At 45.0% G+C, this 24643-nt stretch overlaps 1 protein-coding gene across 3 annotated transcripts in view; it reads right to left on the bottom strand.

The window, feature by feature from the left end:
• Positions 1 to 24643, bottom strand: part of LOC148534901 (solute carrier family 2, facilitated glucose transporter member 9-like) — a 104453-nt gene that overhangs the window by 20888 nt on the left and 58922 nt on the right. For 2 of the 3 annotated variants that reach the window (XM_088465566.1, XM_088465573.1), the window contains exons 4-8: positions 22204 to 22328; positions 15204 to 15333; positions 11070 to 11218; positions 10748 to 10935; positions 3719 to 3829 (exon numbers count right to left, since the gene is read on the bottom strand). In XM_088465566.1, coding sequence (XP_088321692.1) covers positions 3719 to 3829; positions 10748 to 10935; positions 11070 to 11218; positions 15204 to 15333; positions 22204 to 22328 — 703 coding nt within the window. The remainder of the gene's footprint in view (positions 1 to 3718; positions 3830 to 10747; positions 10936 to 11069; positions 11219 to 15203; positions 15334 to 22203; positions 22329 to 24643) is intronic. The other variant, XM_088465578.1, reaches the window with a different exon arrangement.

The following is a 24643-nucleotide window of genomic DNA, read 5'->3' on the forward strand; positions in this document are numbered from 1 at the left end:
ACATCAGAAAAAACAGAACAGATGATTAGAGTTCAGGTGCAGAAAGCCCAGGGAGGAAGTGTGGCAGGTGTGCAATAGAAGTAGGTGATGAGAACAGGAGGGAGGAAGGCATAAGAGACATGGGGGTAGATGTATGATAGCAGCACTTAACCAGCCGCTATAACAATTCCCGCTTCGCCTCTTTATTGAGGCGAAGCAGGAAGCACTACTGATGAGATGTATGAACATCTCATCGGCCGGGGAGGGGGAGCGTTAACTCCCCCTCCGGCACTACCCGCTAGAGACCGCAGCGCATCAGCCTCGTGCTGATGCCCTGTGTCTCTTTCCCGGCTGTCTCCACTGAGCATGCACGGGATCTCACAAGTACCGCGAGATCCCCGCGTGCAGCCTGGAGCCGGCAGCAGGGACAGCGTTGTCCATGCTGTGGGGATAGGGCAGCGCCAGGCAGTAGCTGTCGATAGCGTCAGCTACAGCGGGCCAAACGGTCAGACGATCTGACCGTTCATACATGGCCCAGGCTATCTTGTAGATAGCAGCACCGATAATGACAGGGGCGCATAGCGCCTCTGTCATTTACCGCCCAACCTCCCGATCATACATCAGGGAGAAGCGGTATCAGCGCACATAACGTGAGCTGACACCGCTTCAGGGCTTCTTACATCTCCCCCAATGAGACATAAGGAGTGAGAAAGTGGAAAGGAAGCTAAGGGCAGAAAGCAGGAGTGAGAGAATTCGAGAGGGCAAAGGGGTGAGGTAGTCTACGTGGTGACATGGATAAGTGGTGGATGGCTATGCTTTTCCATTTAATCAAAACCACCAACTATTGTTTATTGTTCATTTTATTAAAATACATATAAAGATTTATATAATCTGCCTTTAATGTCTTTACAATGATATTTATATATAGTATTTATCAGCACACTGTGCGAGGTAAAGTGCAGGGCACATTGGGCCTGATTCAGAGATACACCTTAATGCAATCGCATCTGTGATTTCGCACGGAACGCAGCTGTGAGTATATGCTAATGTTTCCAAAGCTCACCCCAGCATAGGGACGCCCACTACTACCCTCTCATACAGAGCACAGACATGCCAGCCCCTTATCTCCCCCAAACAATGACTACCTGGCACTCACTTTGCTAATTAAATTATGGAAAAACAATTGCTGCGTGTGAACAGTACGGCTTAAAGCACATGCACAATGGCAAACAATCGCTCTATCTGCGTAAATATCGGCATTGCGTACATCTCTGAATCAGGGCCACTGTGCGAGGTACAGTGCAGGGCGCACTGGTAAAGAGCATTTGTGCAAAGTGGATTTAAGCAAGTTCACCTGAGTTGTCTACATCGTCTACATTTCTGAGTTACAGTAAAGTGCTGAAGCATATTGGGACATGGTTTAAAATCCTTGCAATGCAGCCTTCCCCCCAACCCCACCCCCACTCCCCTGGGAGACTTGTATACTGCATATAAATGAAGGCTAATAGATGGTGTCCTACCAATGGTCACTATGAATTCCTCTCCTTTCCATGGCACAAGTACTGTAATTGTAGGGGCAGACCTTGAGCTGACTGCTTAAATGGCTAACAAAATATGACCTGTATTATGTTAGTGAAAGGCTCATGCTTACTTTGGGGGAAGGGACTTAGAAGGCACACCAAGTATGTAATTTGGTGACACCACTCACTCCAAAGATTTCATACAATACAGTAGCCCACCCCTCAACCACTGCCACCATTCATCTTTAAAGAATACTATTATATAATAAAAAAATAATATTATTTTACTTTGGTGTGTTTCCTTTCAGTAATTGCAGTTAGAACTAACTGATAAAGTAATAAAGAATAAAAAAAACCTCTAATGTTATGTATTGTATTTGTCCCCTTACAATCATATTCACCATATAATACACCATAGAGCAAGCTGTGCACACACTCTTTCTGGGCTGAGACTTGTAGTTGAGTGATCATTTCATACACAATAGTGCTGACATTGCCGCAAGTGTGCTGCAGAAGACAGTTTGTAATCCAAAGACAACTCTTTCTGGGCTGAGATTTGTAGTTCAGTGATGATTTCATACAGTGCCCTTCAAACCCCACTGCTCATATCTAAGGCATGTCATCACTGTGTGAGCGATGCACACCACTGTTTACAGTGCCACAATGTCCGGCACTTACTGATGTGTACCAATTAGCGACATGTTGTACAAGCTCTTAACGGAACAGCAGTGCCGACATTGCTGCATGTGTGCTGCAGAAAACGCACAGTCGGTTTGTAATCCAAAGATCCCTCTTTCTGGGCTGAGATTTGAAGTTCAGTGATGGCTTCATACATCGCTGCTCAAACCCTATTACTAATTTCTAAGGCATGCCATCACTGTGTGAGCGCTGCACACCAGTGTCTACAGTGCTGCAGTGACTGGCACTTATAGATGTGTACTGATTAGCAACATGTTCTACAAGCTACTAGTGGCACAGCAGTGTCGATATTGCTGCAAGTGTGCTGCAGAAAACGTAACTGTCTAAATGAACTATTGTTTCATACACTATATACTGGGAGCATTGATTTGTCAATTTAGTCTCATGCTTCAACATTATATGAAGTAAAGATTATCAGGACCTGAATTTTCAAGTTGGGCGCTACCTGAGATGTATGCTGGATTTCATTATCTAAGTATCTATTATGTAATGTGTATTAAATTAACTTTAAATATTTATTTGTAGCTAAAAACTATACATTAAAATAACATTTATAATTCATTTTACTTATTGGTGTATTTGTTGCTTCATTGGAACGCTAAAATAATTTTGTCTTGCACAGTTCAACAGTATAAGCTAATTATAGGCAATTATAGGTAAAGAGAGCTTGACATGGCTATCCAGAGTGTAAGCTACCAGCAGACAGAGGTAAGCAGACATGTTATTCACAATGTAAGCTGCATGCAGACAGAAAGTGGCTGATGTGGCTGCTATCCACAGTGAAAGCTGTTTACAGAGGCTGGCATGACTATCTGCAGTGCAAGCTACTCGTCGACAGAAAGTGGTTGAAAGTGGTGGAATCGGTATGTAATGCCGGTGGATCAAATACCGACAGAGGCAGCCCGACGTATTGAAAATCCTGACTGCAGCAGGTAAGTACCCTAACTCTCTCCTTTCCCTATCCTAACCCTCCCTTAGTGGTGCCTAACCCTAACCTCCCCCCCAGTGCCTAACCCTAACCTCCCCCGTTAGTGCCTAAACCTAACCCCTCCTCCCTGCACCCTAAGCATAACCCTCACGGGGGGGGGGTGCCTAACCCTAATGCCCCCTTGTGGTGCCTAACCTAGCCCCCCTTTCCCTAACCTAACCCTCCCAGGGGGGTGCCTAACCCTAAGTTCCCACAGGGGCCCCTAAACCTGACCCCCCCCCCTCCCCACGGCTGAACGTTTAGATCGGTATGCCGGATGTTGGATTTTAGTAGTGGGGCTAATGATAGGCATCGGGATTTTGACACCTATCTTTAGTCCCATATCGGGATGTCAGTGTCGGGATATCATCGGGCGGGATTGCGCCTGCCGGTATCCTGACTGCATCCCGATGTGGCTGCCCACAGCACTTACTGCATACAGACAGAAAAGGCTGAAATATGTGATACAGAATTTATATATTTCTAGTTTAGTTCTCAAAATCTTTGATTCTATGAAACATGCCATTAACACTTATTAGTCTTGTCAACTTACACATGTCATAGCAGTAATACATTCACAGACACCAGTCCCCAGTGTGATGTAAGGAATCTCTTCAATAGGAATCCCAGATTTTCTAAACACATACTCGGCATAAAAATATATCTGTAAAACAAAATGTTAGACAAAATTTAAATAAAACTATATCAGATTCCTGAAATTCATATAGCTCTATATTTTACAGAGAAAGTTGAATTTTAATATGTTGTACTTCCTCATATAAAATATCATGCTTATGGGCTGGTGTTATCGATGAGGCTTAGGGTCTCATTCAGAGGCGGTCGGAGGATGCAAGTGGTCGCTCAGAAACTGGGCGGCCGCTTGCATCCTGACCGCCCGCCTCTGTTGCGGTCGTTAGGCTGTGGGTTAACACCCACAGCTCTAACGACCGCTCCGGTGATGGTCGCGATGGTCAGAGCCCATCGGGGCTTACGACGAGACCCTAGGGTAGGGTCTCCCTTGTCGTAAGCCCCGGAGAGCTTCTGGCTCTGTCTGAGCCGGAAGCTCTCCACTGACATCACTAGTGATGTCAGTGGGGCCTCCCCCAAATGGTAGGCGTTCCCATGGGAACGCTTCCGTTTGGGCTGCCACCCCCCCGGCCCGCCTTCCAAACGGGGCGAGCTGTCAATCAACATCGACAGCTCGCCCCCTTTGGATCGAGACCCGCTACGACCAGCGCTGTCGGACGTAGCGGGTCTCACGCATGCGCACGACGGCGCCGGCGTGCGCATTCTCTGTGGGGGGCCATCGACCCAGTCCGAGCGCATCGGCGCTAACGACCGGGTCTGAATGACCCCCAGAGTCTCTGTCCAGTGGTAGTGGGGGTGTCTTGGGGACAGAGGGCCTGATTCACTACCGATCGCAACTGCGGCCGACTGGTGCAATACTGCACATGTGTATACATCTAAGTGCGCAAACACACCACTGCGATCAGGACTGAGATCGCAGTGACTACGCAGACTGATTGACAGGAAATACTGGGGGTGGTGACGGGGGGGTGGTCGGAGAAACGCAGGCGTGTAAGTGCATTTGAACGTCGTTGCAGGGGTGTGCATAAATTAGCCACTGCAATGCATACGCAGCTTGAGCTCCCACTGCGTGCGATGAATTTAGAAATTCCTGAGTAAGGTCAGACCTTGTGCAAGTGTGCATGAGGCTGCGATTGTACTCAATGTTACTGATGGTTTTGCAGTATTGCTAAGTATTACAGATGTGTGTAAGGTCCTTATGTCAGGTTGCGTATGGCATTGCAGACATTAGCATATCTTTGCAGTGTGCGTAATTGCTATTGCGATCGCAGTTACGATCCGTACTGAATCAGGCCCAGAGCAGAGTGCACATGGACGATGCGTTATATGCTGCAGCTTATACTGTATTATGATCCACACAACATATTCACAGATAAGGAAAAGCTACCATGTCTGGGCATGCAGTGAAAAAGGGGTCTATTCATTATTGCAGTGGTTCTCAAACTGTGTGCTGTGGCACCCTGGGGTGCCTCGGGACACTTGCAGGGGTGCCTCAGGTTGGTGGCCCAGCACCAAATCAAATTATTTATGGTCAATATAATGTAAATATGTGGACAAAAGGAAACACAAACCTGTCCATCACCACATAACTGAACCTACGGATAACAGGTAAGCAAAACTTATATTACTTTACTACACTTTCTTCCGAATTTCTCAATAACAAACTTTTGGCTTTGGGGTACTGTGATTCAAAAAAGTTTGTGAACCACTGCATTATTAAACAAAATTATTTGGATATAATTAGGTTTAGTACTCGCATTGACGGCCTAATTCAGACCCGCTCGCAAGTGGGTCGATGGTCGGGTAGTGCGCATGCGTGGCGTGCGCGAGCTTCAGAGCAAGTGAGAACTTCACTCGCTCGGGGTTCGCAGCAAAACGGTGCGGCTGTCGATGTTGATCAACAGCTCGCCCCGTTTTGTAGGCGGGTCAGGGGGGGTGGCTGCACAAACGGAGGCGTTCCCGAAGGAACGCCTGCCGTTTGTGGGCGGCCCTACTGACATCACACAATTGTTTGACAGCTCGCCCCGTTTTGGAGGCGGGCAGGGGGGGTGGCTGGCCAAATGGAGGCGTTCCCAAAGGAGCGCCTGCCGTTTGGGGGCGGCCTCAGTAGTGAGCTTCCGGCTCTATTAGAGCAGGAAGTTCATTGGGGCTTGCGGTGGACGAGAGCCTACCACAAGGGTCTCGTCGCAAGACCATCGCCAGGCCGCCCTAACAAGCTGTGGGTGGTCAGCCACAGCTATGCGAGCAGCCTGGAGGCGTTTTTTTTTTTTTTTTTAAATCGTCCCTGATTCAGAGCGAGCGCTCGCAAATAGTGAGCGCCTCTGAATCAGGACCTGAGGGCCTAATTCAGACCCGGTCGCAAGCGCTGTGCGCTCGCAACCGGGTCGATGGTGGGCCAGTGCGCATGCGCACGATGGAGCCGGCTCCGTCGTGCGCATGCGCAAGACCTGGATAGCGACGGGCACTCCGTCGCTCCGGATCTCGCAACAAAGGGGGTGAGCTGTCGAAGTTGAGTGACAGCTCGCCCCCCTTTGGAGGGCGGACCGGGTGAGTGGCTGCCCAAACGGAGGCATTCCCATGTGAACACCTCCGTTTGGGGGCGGCCCCACTGACATCACGAGTGTCACGAGTGGGAGAGATTTCGGCTCTGTTAGAGCTGAAATCTCTCTGGGGCTTGCGGCCACGAGACCCTACCACAAGGGTCTCATCGCAAGCCCGATAGTCGTGATGGTCCTGACCATCGCGACCATCTTCCTGGTCGCTCGCTATACCTGTGGGTGGTCACCCACAGCTATGCGAGCGTACAGGAGGCCGTTCTATGTGGGTGACCAGGAGGCCGTTCTATGTGGGTGACCACCCACAGCTTATGCGAGCGTCCATGATGATGGTCGCGATGGTCAAGACCATCGTGACCATCGGGCTTGCGACGGAGACCCTGCGGTAGGGTCTCGCTGCCGCAGGCCCAGGAGTGATTTTGGCTCTATTAGAGCCATATTCACTCCCACTGACATCACTAGTGATGTCAGTGTGGCCGGCTTCAGACGGTAGGTGTTCCCATGGGAACGCCTCCGTCTGGCAGCCACGCCTCCTGGACGGAGGACGCTCCATTTTCATGGAGGAGGGCCCAGATTCAGAGCGAGCGCTCTGGTCAGAGCGTTCGGCTCTGGATCAGGCCCTGAGTTCTACCTAATTATCAGGGGAATTCATCATTCCTCCTCCTCATAATCATCTCATCCGAAAAGCTGTAATTTTTGCGATAACAGCTTTTCGGAAAAAATATACTTTCCCTGCCTGCTCCTACATTAACACTGCTGTTATGCATGCTGCGTCGTTTCCATTCACAGAAGCGGCACATGCCGCAACAGGACAACAGCAGTGGTAAGTTTTTAATATTATTTATATATATTTTTTTTTAAATATTATCCTGGACGCTGCCTGCTGTTGCAGCGTGAAGCGTTTCACCCTCTGTCTGTTCCCCAGTGGCACTTGTAAGTGCTGCTTCTATTTTATTAATTAACTGTTTAAAGTAAATAAACAGTTAATGAAACACTTACAAGTGCCACCAGGGAAGGGACAGAGGGGAGAGACGCTTCAACGCGGCAACAGTATGCAGTGGCGGGGGGGAAGCCGGAGGACAGAGCGCAGAAGGGGGAGGGAGGAACAGCTGAGTGCCATTGCAGTCCCACTGCTTCATAAGCTGCTGTGTAAATTGCAGCTTGTAAAGCCTAACAGGGATTGTACGCCATCTGAGGGTGGTGTACAGTAACACCATCAAATTCCAAAAAGATGTAATTTCCAGAATTGAATGAATTGCCCAATTTCTACATCCCCATACTGAATGAATTGCCCAATTTCTACATCCCCAAATTTATCGTGGCTGTACACAGAGCCAGATTAAAAGGGGTGCACAGCACCCAGGGCAAACCCTCTCTCTTGGGCCCCCCCGGCCATTGATTAGAGTTGCAGTGCAGCAAGACTGCACTTCTTTAGATGTAGGAGCGAGGTTGAAACTAAGGTCTATTTAATAAGCCTTATTATGGGGGTCGTATTCAATCAGCAGCAGAAACTGACGTTTTTTTTGCCTTAGGCAAAAACGGCCATTTTTCGCCACAAAACTGCGATATTTTCGACCAAAAACAGATGAAAACGCAATTTGCGAGAAAAAACTGGAGAAAAGTTTTCTCCATCCCAGACCAGGCGAAAAAAATTCAGGGCCGGAGCTAAATGGCATTCTGTCAGTGCCAGGCCAGCCCAGCAGTAGGGAAGAGAGGAGGGGGTGGAAGAGCTACTGTGCAGACGAGTAATGTACCATTTAGGGGCCTATTCATCATCACTTAATTTCTACAAAAGCAAGTGAAAATTAACATTTTCACCTACAATTGTAGAACTTAAGTTTTCGGACCATTCATCAAGAAGGTAAAGCAGGAGCTATCACAGAATTCTCCTGCTTACCTTCCTCTCGCGGAATGGCCTGCTGTCCTCATACACTAGTATGTGGACAGAATTTATCAAGCTCCAAAAATACAATATTTTCAGAGCTTAAGTGCGGGAGCATTCACCATCTTCACCTTTAGGATCCCTCCGCCCCAGTCCAGCTCCTTCAGTCACGCATGCGCACTAGCGTCACTGCGTCACTCCGTGCCAGAGCAATGATGAATTGCTCCGTCGCTTGCATCGAGTTAGAATGTTTGTTACCGGGCCCCTATAATTAACATCATGAATAGACCCCTTAATGTGACAGTGGGGGGACGTGACTATTTATGTATGTGTGTGTATAAGTGTGTGGCTGTGTGTTTGTGTGTCTGTGACTATTTATGTATGTGTCTGTATACATGTGTGGCTGTGTGTTTCTGTGACTATTTATGTATGTGTGTGTAAGTGTGTGTCTGTGACTATTTATGTATGTATCTGTATAAGTGTGTGGCTGAGTGTTTGTGTGGCTGTGACTGTATTTATGCATGTATGTGTTGTATATGTGTGTGGGTGTGTGTATAAGTATGTGTGTTACTGTGTGTGTCTGTGACTGTATTAATCTATATGTTTGTATGAGTGTGTGTATGTTTATAAGTGTGTGGCTGTGTGTTTGTGTGTCTGTGACTATGTATGTGTGTATAAGTGTGTGATTGTATGTGTCTGTGATTGTATTTATATGTGTGTATAAGTCTTTGTGTATTAGTGTATGACTGTGTGTGTATAGGTGTGGTTGTGTATTAATGTGTCACTTTGTGTGTATTAGTGTAGGAATAAGTGTATATGTATGTATGTGTGTGACTATGTATTTGTATATATATGTGACTGTATATATGTATGCGTATATGTGTGTGTGATACGCAACTCTGAAAAGCGCTGTTTTCGGATGTTTGACCACATTCCTCATACAGTTTGTATCAAGCTCAGGAAAGCAAAACTTTCCAGAACTTGTACCTGATAGGCAATTGGCGTTGCCTATAGAAGCCCATATGCTTCTTTCCGCATAACTCCCCAAAAGGGATCCATTAGGATCCCTCCCAGAGTCCCCCGCGGCCGCGCATGTGCAGTAGGACTTCCAGGTCATAAAGCCAGAAGTCCTAACATCACAAAGGACAGTTCTGATCGTAACTGTCCTTTGCGTAAATAATCACAAATCTTCATGCATATGGCATTAATAAATGCCACTGCATACGGTAAGGGATGTATCGCAAACAGAATGCCATGCTTGATACATCCTGCCCTAAATATGTATGTAACCACCCCAATTTTGGTGGGACTGTCCTGCATTTCGAGGGGAAGGTAGGGAGGGAATATTCTCCTGCTCTACGAGGCTGAGAAACTGATTTACACACCTCCAGTGTACCATGAAATGGGGGCATGATATGTGGTCATGTCCCCTTTTCATGTGCGCACCAAAGGCTTGCGCACAAGAATACCATCCCCGTGTCCCAAATTATGCTATTTAGGGCTCCCCAGTCTTTAGTGCCCCTGGCCTTAATTCAGCTTTGGCTGCACAAGTAACCAGGAGATATACGTGTTATCTCCTAATAATAATGAATTTGGCTGACACTCCAGATCAACAGTTTAAGGAAATTTCAGTCACACGACGTTAAATAAGGTATGTTGAATGGACCTCTAAGTGTTTTAGACTTTTCAGGACATTATAGAGTATAGCATATTCACATTAGGATATATATATATATATATATATATGTATATATATATATATATATATATATACACATATATATATATATATATATATATATATATGTGCTGGCTCTTTTTCACATATCCACAATTATCCATTTATGTGCCAGGCACTCTAGCCATTGGAAATTAAAGTGTGTGCTGCCTGTCTATAGTGAAATTATATATATATATATATATATATATATTTATAGCCTGATATTCAGTATAGATCACAATTTCCGAATGCAGCTGCAAAATCGCATGTCACTCAGCTGCGTAGATATATCTGCAGATGATGGTCGTTCATACACACTGAACGACCATCACCTCTCTCTGGCCGGGATGCATGATCCACCCCCCTCCCCGCAGCCTCTGCTGCAAGACCGCCCGTACACACTGCCTGATGGACAGATATATCTGCCATCGGCTGTGCAGCAGAGCCGACGTGATATGTCTGTGAACTACGTAATTCACAGACATATCGCTGGTACACACTGGCTGATGAGCAACCAATATATTGTGCAAACAATTGATCAAAAAAACATATCTGTCAGTATGAACCCAGCATTAGAGATTAATGAAGGAACAATACTTTGTATAAATAATTTACATAATCCAGACCTGTCTGTTAATAATTATAAATTCAATACATCACAAATGCATGCTGGCACTGGAAATTGGATTAATGAGACATTATCAGCAACATTAATTAAGACAATTTAGAGAGTAACCAGCGCTGTGTAATCATTGTTTTTAGATATGTTATTCTACTTTGCATATATTTTATGTGTTTATCTTTACATGTTATAATAAATCCCGTATGTTTACTTACAGCATTAATCCCACATAGTTGCTGGCCAATATTGGTCACAATAACGGAAATTAGCTGCCATCTTACAGACTGATCGAAGAATAACTCCAGCATCTTTTTCTGTTTCTCTCCATTTAATTCACGTGACTCTTTCTGAATATCATCCATCTCCATCTGGTAGTTATGGGTACCATAAAATGATTTCAATGCTGTTTTCAGAAAAACAATAAAATGCGTTGTCTTTCAGGATTATTGTAGTCCTCAATATACAGTATACTAAATGTAGCATCAGCCAGTAATAGTAATATTAAACAAAATAATCTGTCTATTGATTACGTCATACCTTTCTGATATTGAAATTCGTCTTTTTTCTCTATTAGAAGATATCTGGGGCTTTCAGGAAACCATGGCAATGTAATTAGCTGTAATAAAGCCGGTATGGCGCATGTAGATAGCAGTAATGACCACAAATTCTCACCACCCAATACCTCCCTATTGAAAAAAAAGCAAAAACAGTTACCTGTAACAAATCTAAAATATTCAAATACTAAAGTGTCAAAAAATATATTTTTGACTGTCTTAAGCTTCCAAAAAAGAATCCAATTTACTCAATATGCTATATTAATTTTAATTGTCGATTCAAACTCTATTAGCAATAGGTGATACTTGCAAAAAAATGTTAAAATTACTGTACAAAATGTGAGCTACATATTGTTATTTCCATTATATTATTTTTTTTTCTGGAATTTGCTCTACCCATATAGTTTTAGGACCCAGCTAATCCTTGTAGTGCAATATTGGAGACCTCTAGGGTATCTCCTGGTAGATCACAGATATGCCCTCATTCACCTACCATTTTTGCGCTATATGGCGAAAGACGCTTTGTGCAACTTAAATGCTCCGCCATGGGTAGTGATTCATACTTTTTCCTCAATGTTGCTACTTAATTGCATCCTAGCCAAATACAAAGTAACTAACAGTAAACCAGGGACACTAGCTTAGTACTTTTGTCTCAAAGGAATTGTTATAAAGTAGCAGATTATACAGAAGTATACGTGGAGTGAGTCATGGCGCGACCACTCATATCGGAACTCTTTTACTTTTTTTACCTAGATTTGTTCCTTAGTCATACAAAGGCATGCATGTAGTGTCTACCCCAGTAGTCACTGTACCCTTGCATTGTACTTTTATAAAAGATGCTTGGTGCTGCTAATTGTGCATACACATGTAAAGATTTTCTGTCCAACCATCCAACTAGTTGATGGTTGGAATGAAAATCTGGTAACGTATGAAAGCAAATGACAATCAGCAATTTGCTCCCAAATGCCGGAAAATGGACAAAAACTGTTGTTTGAGCAAATTGTTTAGATCAAGCATGTAACAAACATGTCTGACGACCATTTTCATCTGTTTTCTGGCATCTAGGAGCAAATTCCTGATCATCAGTTACTCCCATACGTTACCAGATTTTCATTCCAACCAACTAGTTGGATGGTTGGACAGAAAATTTCTACGTGTGTACCCAGCCTAAGTCTATGGCACGCCAATGTGCACCAATTTGAGCAAAAGGGTATGTGAACACATCTGTAGCTCTCACGTTAGGGACTTTGGGCCTCGCGCTCGCAAGTGGGTCGATGGTGTGCACTGCGCATGCGCACGACGGAGGGAGCTCCGTCATGCGCATGCGCCAGACGCGACGAGCAAAGGACTTTCCTTCGCTCGTTGTGTCTGATCAAAGGGGGCGTGCTGTCGATGTTGATTGACAGCACGCCTCCTTTGGTGGGCGTGCCGGGGGCGTGCCTCCCAGACGGGGGCGTTCCCAAGGGAACGCCTACCGTCAGAAGCCGGCCCACTGACATCACTAGTGATGTCAGTGGGAGTGATTTTGGCTCTGATAGAGCCAAAATCACTCCAGGGCTTGTGGTCGAAAACCCCGACCACAGGCTTCTGGTCGCGATGGTCAAGACCATCGCGACCATCATCCTGCATGCTCGTATGTGCTGTGGGTGGTGACCCACAGCTATACGAGGGTCCAGGAGGACGCTCCATTTTTATGGAGGACGGCCCTCATTCAGAGCAAGCGCTCTGCTCAGAGCGTCCGGCTCTGAATGAGGGCCTTTGTTTAGAGTTAGGACCACTTTTAGCAGAAACACAGTGAAGTGGCTGATCATATTTTTGAAAATTTGTGTAACTAAGGCTTCTGCATTTATTGATAAATAGAAAGCTAGCTCCATATTGGTTTATGGAAAGGTGTTGGGGGAATCTTGCGTTTTTCTTGTCTGAATAACCCCCTCCCTTTCAATAACCTGTTTCAGCCTATACATTGATTTGAGCAAGTTCTATTTTGTGCATCGGTGTTTTCATGCTGCAAAAGCTCAGGAGCCAAGTGTAAGCATCTACAGATGATGCTGACTTATACAGAACTCAGTCACATCTCCACTTGCAGCTGAAGGGCTTAACTGGGTGGAATGGTGCCTATGCACGTAGGCTATATTTAGTGTAGATGAAATTGCAGGCAATACAGTCTTGTGTGTATGTGTAATTACTTTTGCATCAGGTATAGGGCTGATGCAAGTGCTCTCTGATAATGATGATGGCTATGAAACCAAGCATATAGACAGGGGAGGTGCAGTCACAAATGCATACGACTTTGCATATGGGCGAATATAGGCATTTCCCTGCATGCAACGCTGCATCGGCCTCCTTATCAGTGGGGTAAATATGAACATGTACAGTCAGGTGCATAAATATTGGGACATTGACAGAATTTTCATATTTTGGCCTCTATTCACCACCACAATGGTTTTGAAATGAAACAAACAAGATGTGCTTTAACTGCAGACTTTCAGATTTAATTTGAGGGTAATTACATCCAAATCAGGTGAACGGTGTAGGAATTACAACGGTTTCTATATGTGCCTCCCACTTTTTAAGGGGCCAAAAGTAATGGGACAAACGAAACAATCCTAAATCTAACTTTCACTTTTTAATACTTTGTTGCAAATCCTTTGCAGGCAATTACAGCCTGAAGTCTGGAACGCATAGACATCACCAGACACTGGGTTTCATCCCTGGCGATGCTCTGCCAGGCCTCTACTGCAAATGTCTTCAGTTCCTGCTTGTTCTTGGGGCATTTTCCCTTCAGTTTTGTCTTCATCAAGTGAAATGCATGCTCAATCGGATTCAGGTCAGGGGATTGACTTGGCCATTGCATAACATTCCACTATTTAGCCTTAAAAAACTCTTTGGTTGCTTTTGCAGTATGCTTCGGGTCATTGTCCATTTGCACTGTGAAGCGCCGTCCAATGAGTTCTGAAGCATTTGACTGAATATGAGCATATAATATTGCCGAAACACTTCAGAATTTATTCTGCTGCTTTTGTCAACAGTCACATCATCAATAAATACAAGGGAACCAGTTCCATTGGCAGCCATACATGCCCACGCCATGACACTACCACCACCATGCTTCACTGATGAGGTGGTATGTTTTGGATCATGAGCAGTTCCTTTCCTTCTCCCTACTCTTCTCTTCCCATCACTCTGGTACAAGTTGATCTTTGTCTCATCTCTCCATAGGATGTTGTTCCAGAACTGTAATGGCTTTTTTAGATGTTGTTTGGCAAACTCTAATTTGGTCTTCCTGCTTTTGTGGCTCACCAATGGTTTACATCTTGTGGTGAACCCTCTATATTCACTATTGTGAAGTCTTCTCTTGATTGTTGACTTTGACACATATACACCTACCTTCTGGAGAGTGTTCTTGATTTGGCCAACTGTTGTGAAGGGGTTTTTCTTCACCAGGGAAATAATTCTTCTGTCATCCACCACAGTTGTTTTCCGTGGACTTCCGGGTCTTTTGGTGGTGCTGAGCTCTCCGGTGCGTTCTTTATTTTTAAGAATGTTCCAAACAGTTGATTTGGCCACACCTAATGTTTTTGCTATCTCTCCGATAGGTTTGTTTTGATTTTTCAGCCTAATGATGGCTTGCTTCACTGATAGTGACAGCTCTTTGGATCTCATATTGAGAGTCGACAGCAACTGATTCCAAATGCAAATGTCACACCTAGAATCAACTCCAGACCTTTTACATGCTTAATTGATAATGAAATAACGAGGGAATAGCCCACACCTGTCCATGAAATAGCTTTTGAGTTGATAGTCCCATTACTTTTGGCACCTTAAAAAGTGGGAGGCATATATAGAAACCGTTGTAATTCCTACACCGTTCACCTGATTTGGATGTAATTACCCTCAAATTAAATCTAAAAGTCTGCAGTTAAAGCACATTTTGTTTGTTTCATTTCAAAGCCATTGTGGTGGCGAATAGAGGCCAAAATATGAAAATTCTGTCAATGTCACAATATTTATGCACCCGACTGTATATGAATTAAGAAACATAAATACATTTTGAGATCCATCTTGACTTTAGAATTATATACGCACAGAGCCTGCAACTGTGAATGATAGTACATACCGTAAGCCAACAATCTGTCCTGCCAAGATCCCAACAGTCAGATATATATTAATGCACACTGTTAAGAGGCCTCTGATGCTCCTAGGAGCTATTTCCCCGAGGTATAATGGTTGTACACACATTCCAACGCCTGTAAAAGAAAGAAGAGGCCTACTAGAATATAGAGTAATGATCATTGGTTTATATGCAATAAGTATAACAGCCATGGCAGAACTGCCGGAGACAATGGAGGCAGTTTCCGCAGGGCTCCAGGCCTGAAAAGGGCACCTCCTCCATTGTCCCACGTTCCATGTCTTCCTGTTGCTGTAATAAAGGAGCCGCTGAGCTGATTGCCGATCAGCAACATCAGCGGCACCCCTCCACCGCGACCTGGACCCTCTGCATCGTGCCCTGGACCCTCTGCTTGGGTCGCAGACGTCACATAACATGTGACCGCGACCCTGAGCCACCTGCCTGCTGAGTGGGAGCCGGGAGACACTGACAGTGCGGCTGGGCTTACATGCTGAGGCCGGCTGTCACACGCTGTGGGGAGCATGCAGGAATCGGGAGAGCAGCCAGCAGTCGGGCATGGAAGAGCAGGCAACACATAAGCAGGGACAGTCGTGTCCGCGGACAGGCACCAGGGCTGTGACTCACCCTGAGCAGCATGGAGGGGATAGGAGACCCTGGCTATAGATGTCCCAGCCAGGGTAACAGGTAAAATTAATAACAAAGTGAGGGGAAATTGCATTCAACATGTGCGGGGGAGGGGATAGTGTATCATGGTGGCCAGGAGAGAAGACGGGGGTGGGAGAGAAAGGAAAGTTTAGAAAAGGAAAACTAGTGGAAGGGGCACAGATAGAGGAACAAAGGGGCATAGAGATGCAAAAGATACAAAGGGCCCAGACAGGCAGAAGGGGGGCAGATTGAGGCACAGAAAGGTAGAAGAGGCGAACCGAGAGTCAGAATGGGGTCACAATATATCTCAGGATACATGTAGATTACACAGGTTCTGTGGCCAGGGGTATATCTATAATGGGTCCAGGGGGGCCCCCCTCCATACACCCTGCACCCATAGTATTACTTACCTCTCTGGAGTCCCATGTCCCGCCACTGCCATTTTGTCGTCGTTTGCGCATGCGCAGTACAGGGAAAATGGCCGTCGCGGCCATTTTTCCAGTGACCTGAGCATACTCTATAGACTCTGGGCACACTCTAGTGCCCAGAGTCTATAATTCTGGTGCTGGCCACGCACAGCTCAGTGCGCTGCTGACTGCCAGAGAGGTGGGGGCCCGTATCGGAGACTGCACACGGGCCCCCTCCTCTCTAGAAACGCCCCTGTCTGTGGCAGATGAAAACCAGGTGATATGGGGATTTGAAGTCATCCAGCCACAGAACGTGTGTAATTCATGTGTGTCCTGAATTAAAAGGGATGATCTGGCGAGCCTACGCATATAGAGGCACAGACAGACAGAAGGGGGTACAGGTAAAAGGAAATGTGTAGGTAACACAAAATTACTTGTTGTAGACAGATCACTCGACTGTTTTGTTTTCAAATAACAAATGGTGTAGAGGCGGTTTCTGGGTGGCAATATACCAACAGGCAGCAGCAACAAAGGTATTCTCCCTGTGCATATCCTGCAAATTTACTTTAGCAAATAGGCCCAATAGAAACATTATATTTTAGTGTGTTTGTGTCCTTGTGCGTGTGCATGCGCGTGCATAGATTGATAGATATACATCACATTTATTTGCCCTTTTTTTCTTGGGGGGGAGCAAATTAGAACTTGCCTCCGGGTGACTCTGTCCTTCCTCCATGGAAGAAAACTATCTGTTTCCTATGGAGTGTGATAAGCAGAGGGAATTTGAGGTGAACTAGTCAACTAAAGGGTGTTTCTTGACAAGTGGAAGTCAGGAAAGAAACCTCTCAAATATTCTAAATCTACCATTGTAAATCGTGATAAACAGGATATAAATTTTGGTTCAATCATGAAGTCCAGGGAAATGAATAATCTAATAAAATTCCTTTTTACATTGACGTGGTAATGATATTTGAATTTCCTTTACTTTAAAAAGGCTGAACAGAAACTGTGTTGCTAATTCCCAAGACAGGCAGGAATTACTTCAGCAATTTTAGTAACACTGAAAAGTGGGAGCAAACACGAAAACCTTCAGGACAGTGACAGACTTGATAAATTGCTTATTCTATTTATGATAAACTAGGTAATTCCGGCGGTAACAGCCTTAGATATGGAGGATAGTATTGATATTAGTTACTGAGAATATTATGGAGATAATGAGCCCGCAATTTGAGGGTATTTGTCATAAAAAGTTCTGTTAATATGGTGGAACAACCACATTGGGCAACAAAACCTTTCCATTGTGACAGCAGTCTGAAAAATGGCTGTTAATCTCCTCTACCAAGAAGTGTAGGGCACCATAGTTCACACATTGCAGGTCCATAGGACCCAAAGAGTAGTACTGTGGTGAATATGTCATGTCCAATGCAAGCGGCATATCAGTTGATCTTGTTATACGTTGTTTAAGATCTTTGAACTGCACGCTGTGGGTGACCTGTAAGGGTTCCACCACATTGACATCCTCAAGTCCGGCCTCTAGGCATGTTTGGTGTAAACAATGTGAGATGAAGTGAATAATGATATAACACAGCAATCGGTGATTGAGGTTCCCGCAAGATGCGCTGATATATGTGGCTGCAAAAAACTGTCACAGTTTCCAGATCACCCAGCAGGTCACATGTTCCAGGTCACATAGCAGGTGCACAGGGAGATTTCAGTAACTGCCACAGTTTCCAGATCACCCAGCAGGCCGCATGTTTCAGGGAGAGTTCACCAGCTGTCACATTTTCCAGAGCACAATTGTGATGCATTGTAAATGGAGAGCAGGTGTTTTACCACATAACTCTGAAATGAAGCAACCAATTAAAACGCCAATATTTTTCTGCAGATCTATAGACGAAGGGCCTGATTCAGCAAGCAGCGCACAGGAGAGAATGCATGCAGCCGCCTGCTGCGAGAATATGCTACTCAATGCATACGCACGGAGACAGCAGCACAAGATGCAGACACCCAGCCCTATATTAAGCCGACCATCTCCCTTTACTCAAAGCCTGATGAGTACACAAGATAGTGTAAAGATCGGTAACATCGAGAACCATCAACCACATTTGCATAAAAGTGGTTAAGTAGACCTCACGTAGGATCTTGACAACTTACTGTGTGCACAGAGTCTCATCACTGCGTCCGTCGCTGCACTGGTTTAATTATGGATGCTCCTAAATCGGCGTCCCAATGCACAGGCATGCCTGTGTTCGCCCGACCACCCCACGTCACCACCTAAAAATGGGCCATGGCACTTCCTGTCAATCAATATCAGAAGGGGTCTGCGTACATGCTGTGTGTAGTCTGCGTACGCTTACCCGTTTGCACTGACTAGTTCACGCACGCGCAGTGCGCTGTATACACATGCATAGTACAAAAACATTGTCGAAGTGCATGCATTCTATCCTTTGCGTTACTTGCTGAATCAGGCTCAAAGACTTTTAATTTGATATATGATGCGCCCTGCTCAGACAACGGCATCATAGCTTTTATGAGTGACATATTTCTATCTTTCTGCTATTAATATATAGATAAATAACACTGAGCTGTGAGTTTAAGATTCAATAAGATAATGGTCTCTTAATGAGACTTCCTTTGTGGTTTACCCAGACTAGTTCAACGCTGATAACTAATTATTATATTTGACTGTAGTACAAATGCTGTTTAGTGACATTGGGCCTGATTCAGAGTCGCTCGCGAGCGAACAGCGCTCACAAGTGGCTCGATGTTACCCCGCTACGCATATGCCGCTTCCGGGGGAAATAAGACGTAGGGGTCTCCTGTATTTAGCACAACCAGCACTGGGCTCAGCGAGCCTTTCCTGGTTTTTGGAAATACAGGGGACAAAATGAGTAGGGGTCCCCTATATTTTCTATAACCAGCACTGGACTCTTTCTAGCGGGGGTGTAATGCGACAGCCAGGGGAACCCTTTCACTGGGTCCCCTGGCCAAAGCATTACACCTGACCGCTAGTCAGCCCAGGCCAGGGATCCCTAGGGAGGGGGAAACCCCCTCAATAAAGGGGTCCTTTTCTCCAAGGCACCCCAAGCCTGGGCAGATAGCCTGGGGCTATCCCTGACACCCCTGGCCGCTGAGTGCCGGGTTGTAGTATAAAGTGTGTGTAAAAAATATATATAATAGTTGAACTACAGGTCCCAGCAAGCCTCCCCCGCATGCTGGTGCTTGGAGAACCACAAGTACCAGCATGTGGGGCATTATTGGCCCGCTGGTACCTCGAGTTCACCTGTAAAATAAATATTAAAATAAAGACAACACTCACACACCGTGAAAGTATAAGTTTATTACACACATACACACTCACACATACTCACCTACAATACCTGGACTGGTCCTCTTGTCCATTGAGGCATCCACCATCTTAAAACAAAAAAACGAGTAGAGCCGAACCACAAACTGTACCGTTTTCTAAGGACGCTACTTCCCGAATGACAGGCTCAGCATTTATCCTCTCTAAGCCAATGAACTGTTCCCACCATTGACTTCAATGGTGAAAACTGCTAGGTTACTAACGTTTAAAGAGAGGCTCACCTCTCTCAGGCCATGAATGCTCAGCCCAGGCATTTCTAAGAGAAGTGCAGAGGCAAAGCCCTCTCATTCGCGATGTCCCATTCTTAGAGGACGGGACATGTCTGTAGGTCCGGGTTGCCTGGTTTTTTTTCTGCAGACGTGGATGCCTACAGGGACCTGTCCAAGGGGTAGGGTCGATGTGACCCTGCCGAGAACAGGTGTCCAGCGGCACCTGTTTCCAGGTGGAGGCTTAGTAGCCACAGCTGTTCTACTGTGTGCAGCAGCATAGTCGGTGCTGCTGCATGCAGCACAGAGTGGCTGCCAAGTTCCCTCATCAGCGTCACGTGACACATGTCCTTGATGCTGAGGAGGGGACTCAGGAGCAGCTCTTCCGGGACATCAGGTAAGTCAGTAGTAGTGGGGATGGAGCAGTAGGCTCTGAGTGGTTTGGAGGGGGACCCCCACAATTTAGTTGCCCTGGGGCCCCCACAAGTCTTAATCTGGCCCTACTTGTTGATATATCGCTCATTCTATCAATGAGTGATACATTGTGGGTGCATGGGCAGGTGTGTACACCCGACATGTCTGTGAACGATGTGGTTAATAGACACATCAGGTCGGCACTGCAACACAACTGATGTCAATATATCTGAAAGGTATGTCGGTGCATCCGTATGTGTGTATGGGCGACCCACCGACCCCCCATACATTTGCTGCAGGGACCGCCGACACTGACATCACAACTGTGCAGGCAAATTTAAATGCTTACTAGTTGTGAAGTCAGCACAGACATATCGAGTGGCCGATTGGTAACTGTGTATAGCTTACCGATCGGCCACTCTGATAGTGGATTGGTCTGCTAATCTGTTGTCTAAATGTGTACCCAGCATTAGACTGCCATTGAAGGTTGATTCTTCAGGTTTTTTTCAGTGTGTGACTGCCATGGTGACCACTGCCATATATAATGTAGTGAGCAGAGAGGCTTTGGAACCACCCTTTAGAGCTCTGTTATCACTGTGCCATCTTCCTTCGGTGATGTATTGGAAAGGAGATAATTATCTGTAGGAGGATAGCTAGGAACAATGAAGCTGAATGCTTAAAATGTACTTAAATGACTATTTTGAGAAATAATAATAATAAAAAAACTTCAACATGGGATTGCCGTTTTAATTTTGATTATCATATGGATTTTATTCCATGAAGCCTCAATGTCTGTAAATTCTGAAATTCTATAGTTGTTTCATGTTTATAATCTACTAGCTGGAGTACCCAGCGTTGCCCGGGATTTTAAGAATTTTTGTTTACACATCATCCTCCAACAAACCTCTCCTTAGGCAGGCCTCATGAAAAGTGTGACAAACTTCCCCATCAACAGTCCTAAGGTTTTCGAAGGAAGTAGGACCTGTAACGGTGTAAAGCAAACTTCGGAGATAGAAGCATTCAAAATTTGTCGGCTGTACTGTGTAAACACGGCCAAGAGCTTCTGTTGCTCTGATACCAGGATGACCATGTACAGCGACTCCCTGTTTTCTGCACATACTTTTCGAGAAGCATTCCATGTGTAATATTTTGGCAGCTCACAGTACAGCAGGGTCCTTGCAAAGTCATAATTTTGACACAGTTCGAAGAAAGAAGTCAATGTTGTTGCGTAATTTGGTATAGTCAGAGAGCTGAGAATGCTGGCAAAGCCTGCTAAAGCTCTCTTCAATAATAAACATTAAGATCATGACAAAACATGACAACACAAAACGCTTGCTCTGAGGCCCTATCCATATGCAGTGAGGCCCCACAATGAGCGTACAGCAAAAATTGTGTTTTTTAATTAATTCAAAATTAATAGTAATTAATTTCGTTTTCACATTTTTAAAGTTGCCTCGGCCGTGTTTTAATACGCTCGTATGTAAAATTTCACAATCTTTTTGCTTGTAAACTGTGGATTTGTATAGAAAAACAGAAGGACAAATTTTTGCTTTTATATAGTAGAGAAGATAGAAAAGAAAAAATAGTAGATAAGCTAAATCCTTTTGTAATTCCGGACATGACCTGTAGAGGGCGAATGCTATGCAAAAATTGTGTTGTTTAATTAATTAAAAATAAACAGTAATTAATTTCGATTTCAAATTTTTTTTGTTGCCTCTGCCGTGTTTTAATACGCTTGTATGTAAAATTTCACGATCTTGGCTTGTAAACTGGATTTGTATAGAAAGACAGAAGGACAAATTTTCGCTTTTATATAGTAGATAACATATATCAATAATAAAATAATATGCAATGTTATTGGTGCTGTACAGATTGATCCTCGCTTCCTTCTTGTTTTGTTTATACCAGTAGCTTAATATAACTGTAATAACAAATATATATATATATTTTACCTGCATTAAGGCCTATTAGGAATCTCCCAACTATCAAAAGTTCAAATAATCCAGCTGGCTTTGCAATTCCCATGAAAAGAGCAGCGAGAATTGCTAAAACATTATTCACCAGTAGAACTTGTTTCCTGCAATACAGTATAGACAACAAATCATGTACATATACTTTCTCAGTTGAAACGATCATATCACTTACATTCATTTTCCCCACCTACTGAAGTTCCGCCACTGGATTCATATCTCAGTCCAATGAGCCTATCATTTACAAGTACTGTGGGCCTGATTCAGCTAATTACCGGAGGAATTCTTCATTCCTCCTCCCCATAAGTATCTATTCCGAAAAGCTGTAATTTTTGTGATGACAGCTCTTTGGAAAATAGATACTTTTCTCTGCCTAGTCCTACCTTACCGCAGCTGTAATCTGTGCTGCGCATGCGCCGTTCTGCTCACAGAAGTGGCACATGCACAGCACTGATTACAGCTGCGATAATTGAACCCCCGCAACTACTCACCTACCTGGCCGGCTGTCGGGCTGCAGCCGCAGGCCCCGACCTTCCGTCTGGCCCCAGCGGTTACAAGGACGGCCAGACAGAGGGAGCTCTAGATTTTTTTTTTAAATATAAAACTTTATTATGTTTTCCCTGCCGCAATGCTGCTGCTGCCGGGCGGCGTCTCCCTTTCCCTCTGTTCCCCGATGGCACTTCTAAGTGCTTCTCTATTTAACTGTTTATAGTAAATAAACAGTTAATTGAAGAAGCACTTACAAGTGCCACCGAGGAACAGAGGTGAGACGCTGCCCGGCAGCAGCAGCATTCCGACGGGGGCAACACACAGCCGGAGCCTGAGGGACCAGGAGTGGCGGAGCGAGCCGGAGGAGGACCTGCCCAGCTGAAAGCAGGTAAGTATAACCCGCTATACGCCACCTGAGAGTGGTGTATTGTAACACCATCAAATTCCAAAAATACATAATTTTCGGAATTTGATGAATAGCCTAATTTCTACATCCCCATACTAATGTATGGGGAGTGTGGAAATTAAGGCAAGCGGACTTAACCAGGAGATATTAGTGATATCTCCTGTGTTAAGTGTGTTTTTGAATACTAAAATAACGGTAATTAAGGAAAATATCTGTAAAAACGTTATTTTAGTATGGGTGAATAGGCTCCTAACTGAGGAGGGAGTTTCAGCTCTCCATGAATTGCATTATAACACTACAGGGAAAGCCTTAAGCTGCCTATTTGAGAGTGGAGAATAAGTGGAGAAATAAATTATCTCAGCACTGAGCACTCCCTACGGTGGCTAGGTTTGTTGATTTTTTTTCAAACCAGTTATATTTTACTTTACCGGTACCAACAGTTAAACGGAATGTATGCTCCAAACTTTGGATTCCTGGTGGATATTGTTTTGCACCCAATGCTGTCACTGATTACCAAAAAAACTACTTTTGAGGGGAAAATCCCAAATATTACATACACTATGTAGACAAAAGTGATTGGCAAAATGTAATTAAAACCGTTATTTTAGTGTTGATGAATAGGCCCCTAAGTAAATTAAGATTTTTTTTGTTTGTTGTTGCTGGGCGTTAGTGAGTCAGTCAGTCAGGATTCATATAGGGGAGCCACACCAACTGCCACCTCAAATGCTGCCAAACACCACTGGAAGTTGGTGTGGCTCCCCTATATGAATATTGGACTGCACTGCTTCCTCACCTTTGAAGCCACCACTCGACCTAGACAATGAGCTTACAGTCCCACAGCACTTGGGACATGTTGCTTTCTCCCCCAATCACAATGGTCGAGAGGAAACATTTTACCACTTTTCCCTCCCTTAAGGGGTCGAATTTAGAAAAAAATCCCTACTTAGTGGGTACTTACATCATTGAAGGAATATACTCCCAGAATTTCATGTTTCTAGGTTAAGGGGCTTGGGCAGGGTGTTAATGAGTAAGTCAGGACATTGCTCAGGGGAGGAAACATTTTACTCCTTTTCACACCCTTAGGGGTAAGCAGTCGGGAAACAGACGGATGGAATCCCGACCGCCGGCAAGGGTTAAATGCCGGCAAGGGTTAAATGACAGGCGTCGAAACCCCGACGCCTGTCATTTAACCTATGCCGGGAGCCCGACATCCGGCTTACCGATCGAAGGTCAACCGGGCGATGGGCGCGGACAGCCGCGCGGGGGGGGTAGGTTTAGGAGTTAGGGTTAGGCACCCCCCCGGGAAGTTAGGTTTCGGCAACGGGGAAGGGGGGTTAGGGAATTCATACCGAACCCCCCTTAGGAGTCGAATTTCGAAAAATACCTGCTTAGTGAGTGCATACATCATGGAAAGCATACTGTGTACTCCCCGAATTTCATGTTTCTAGGTCCAGTGGTTTGGGCTTGGCATTGTCAATGAGTGAGTCAGGACATTTGTTTATATATATATATATATATATAGTCAGG

Source organism: Taudactylus pleione, unplaced genomic scaffold (assembly GCF_031769625.1).
Source record: "Taudactylus pleione unplaced genomic scaffold, aTauple2 ptg000062l, whole genome shotgun sequence".
Classification (NCBI taxonomy): domain Eukaryota; kingdom Metazoa; phylum Chordata; class Amphibia; order Anura; family Myobatrachidae; genus Taudactylus; species Taudactylus pleione.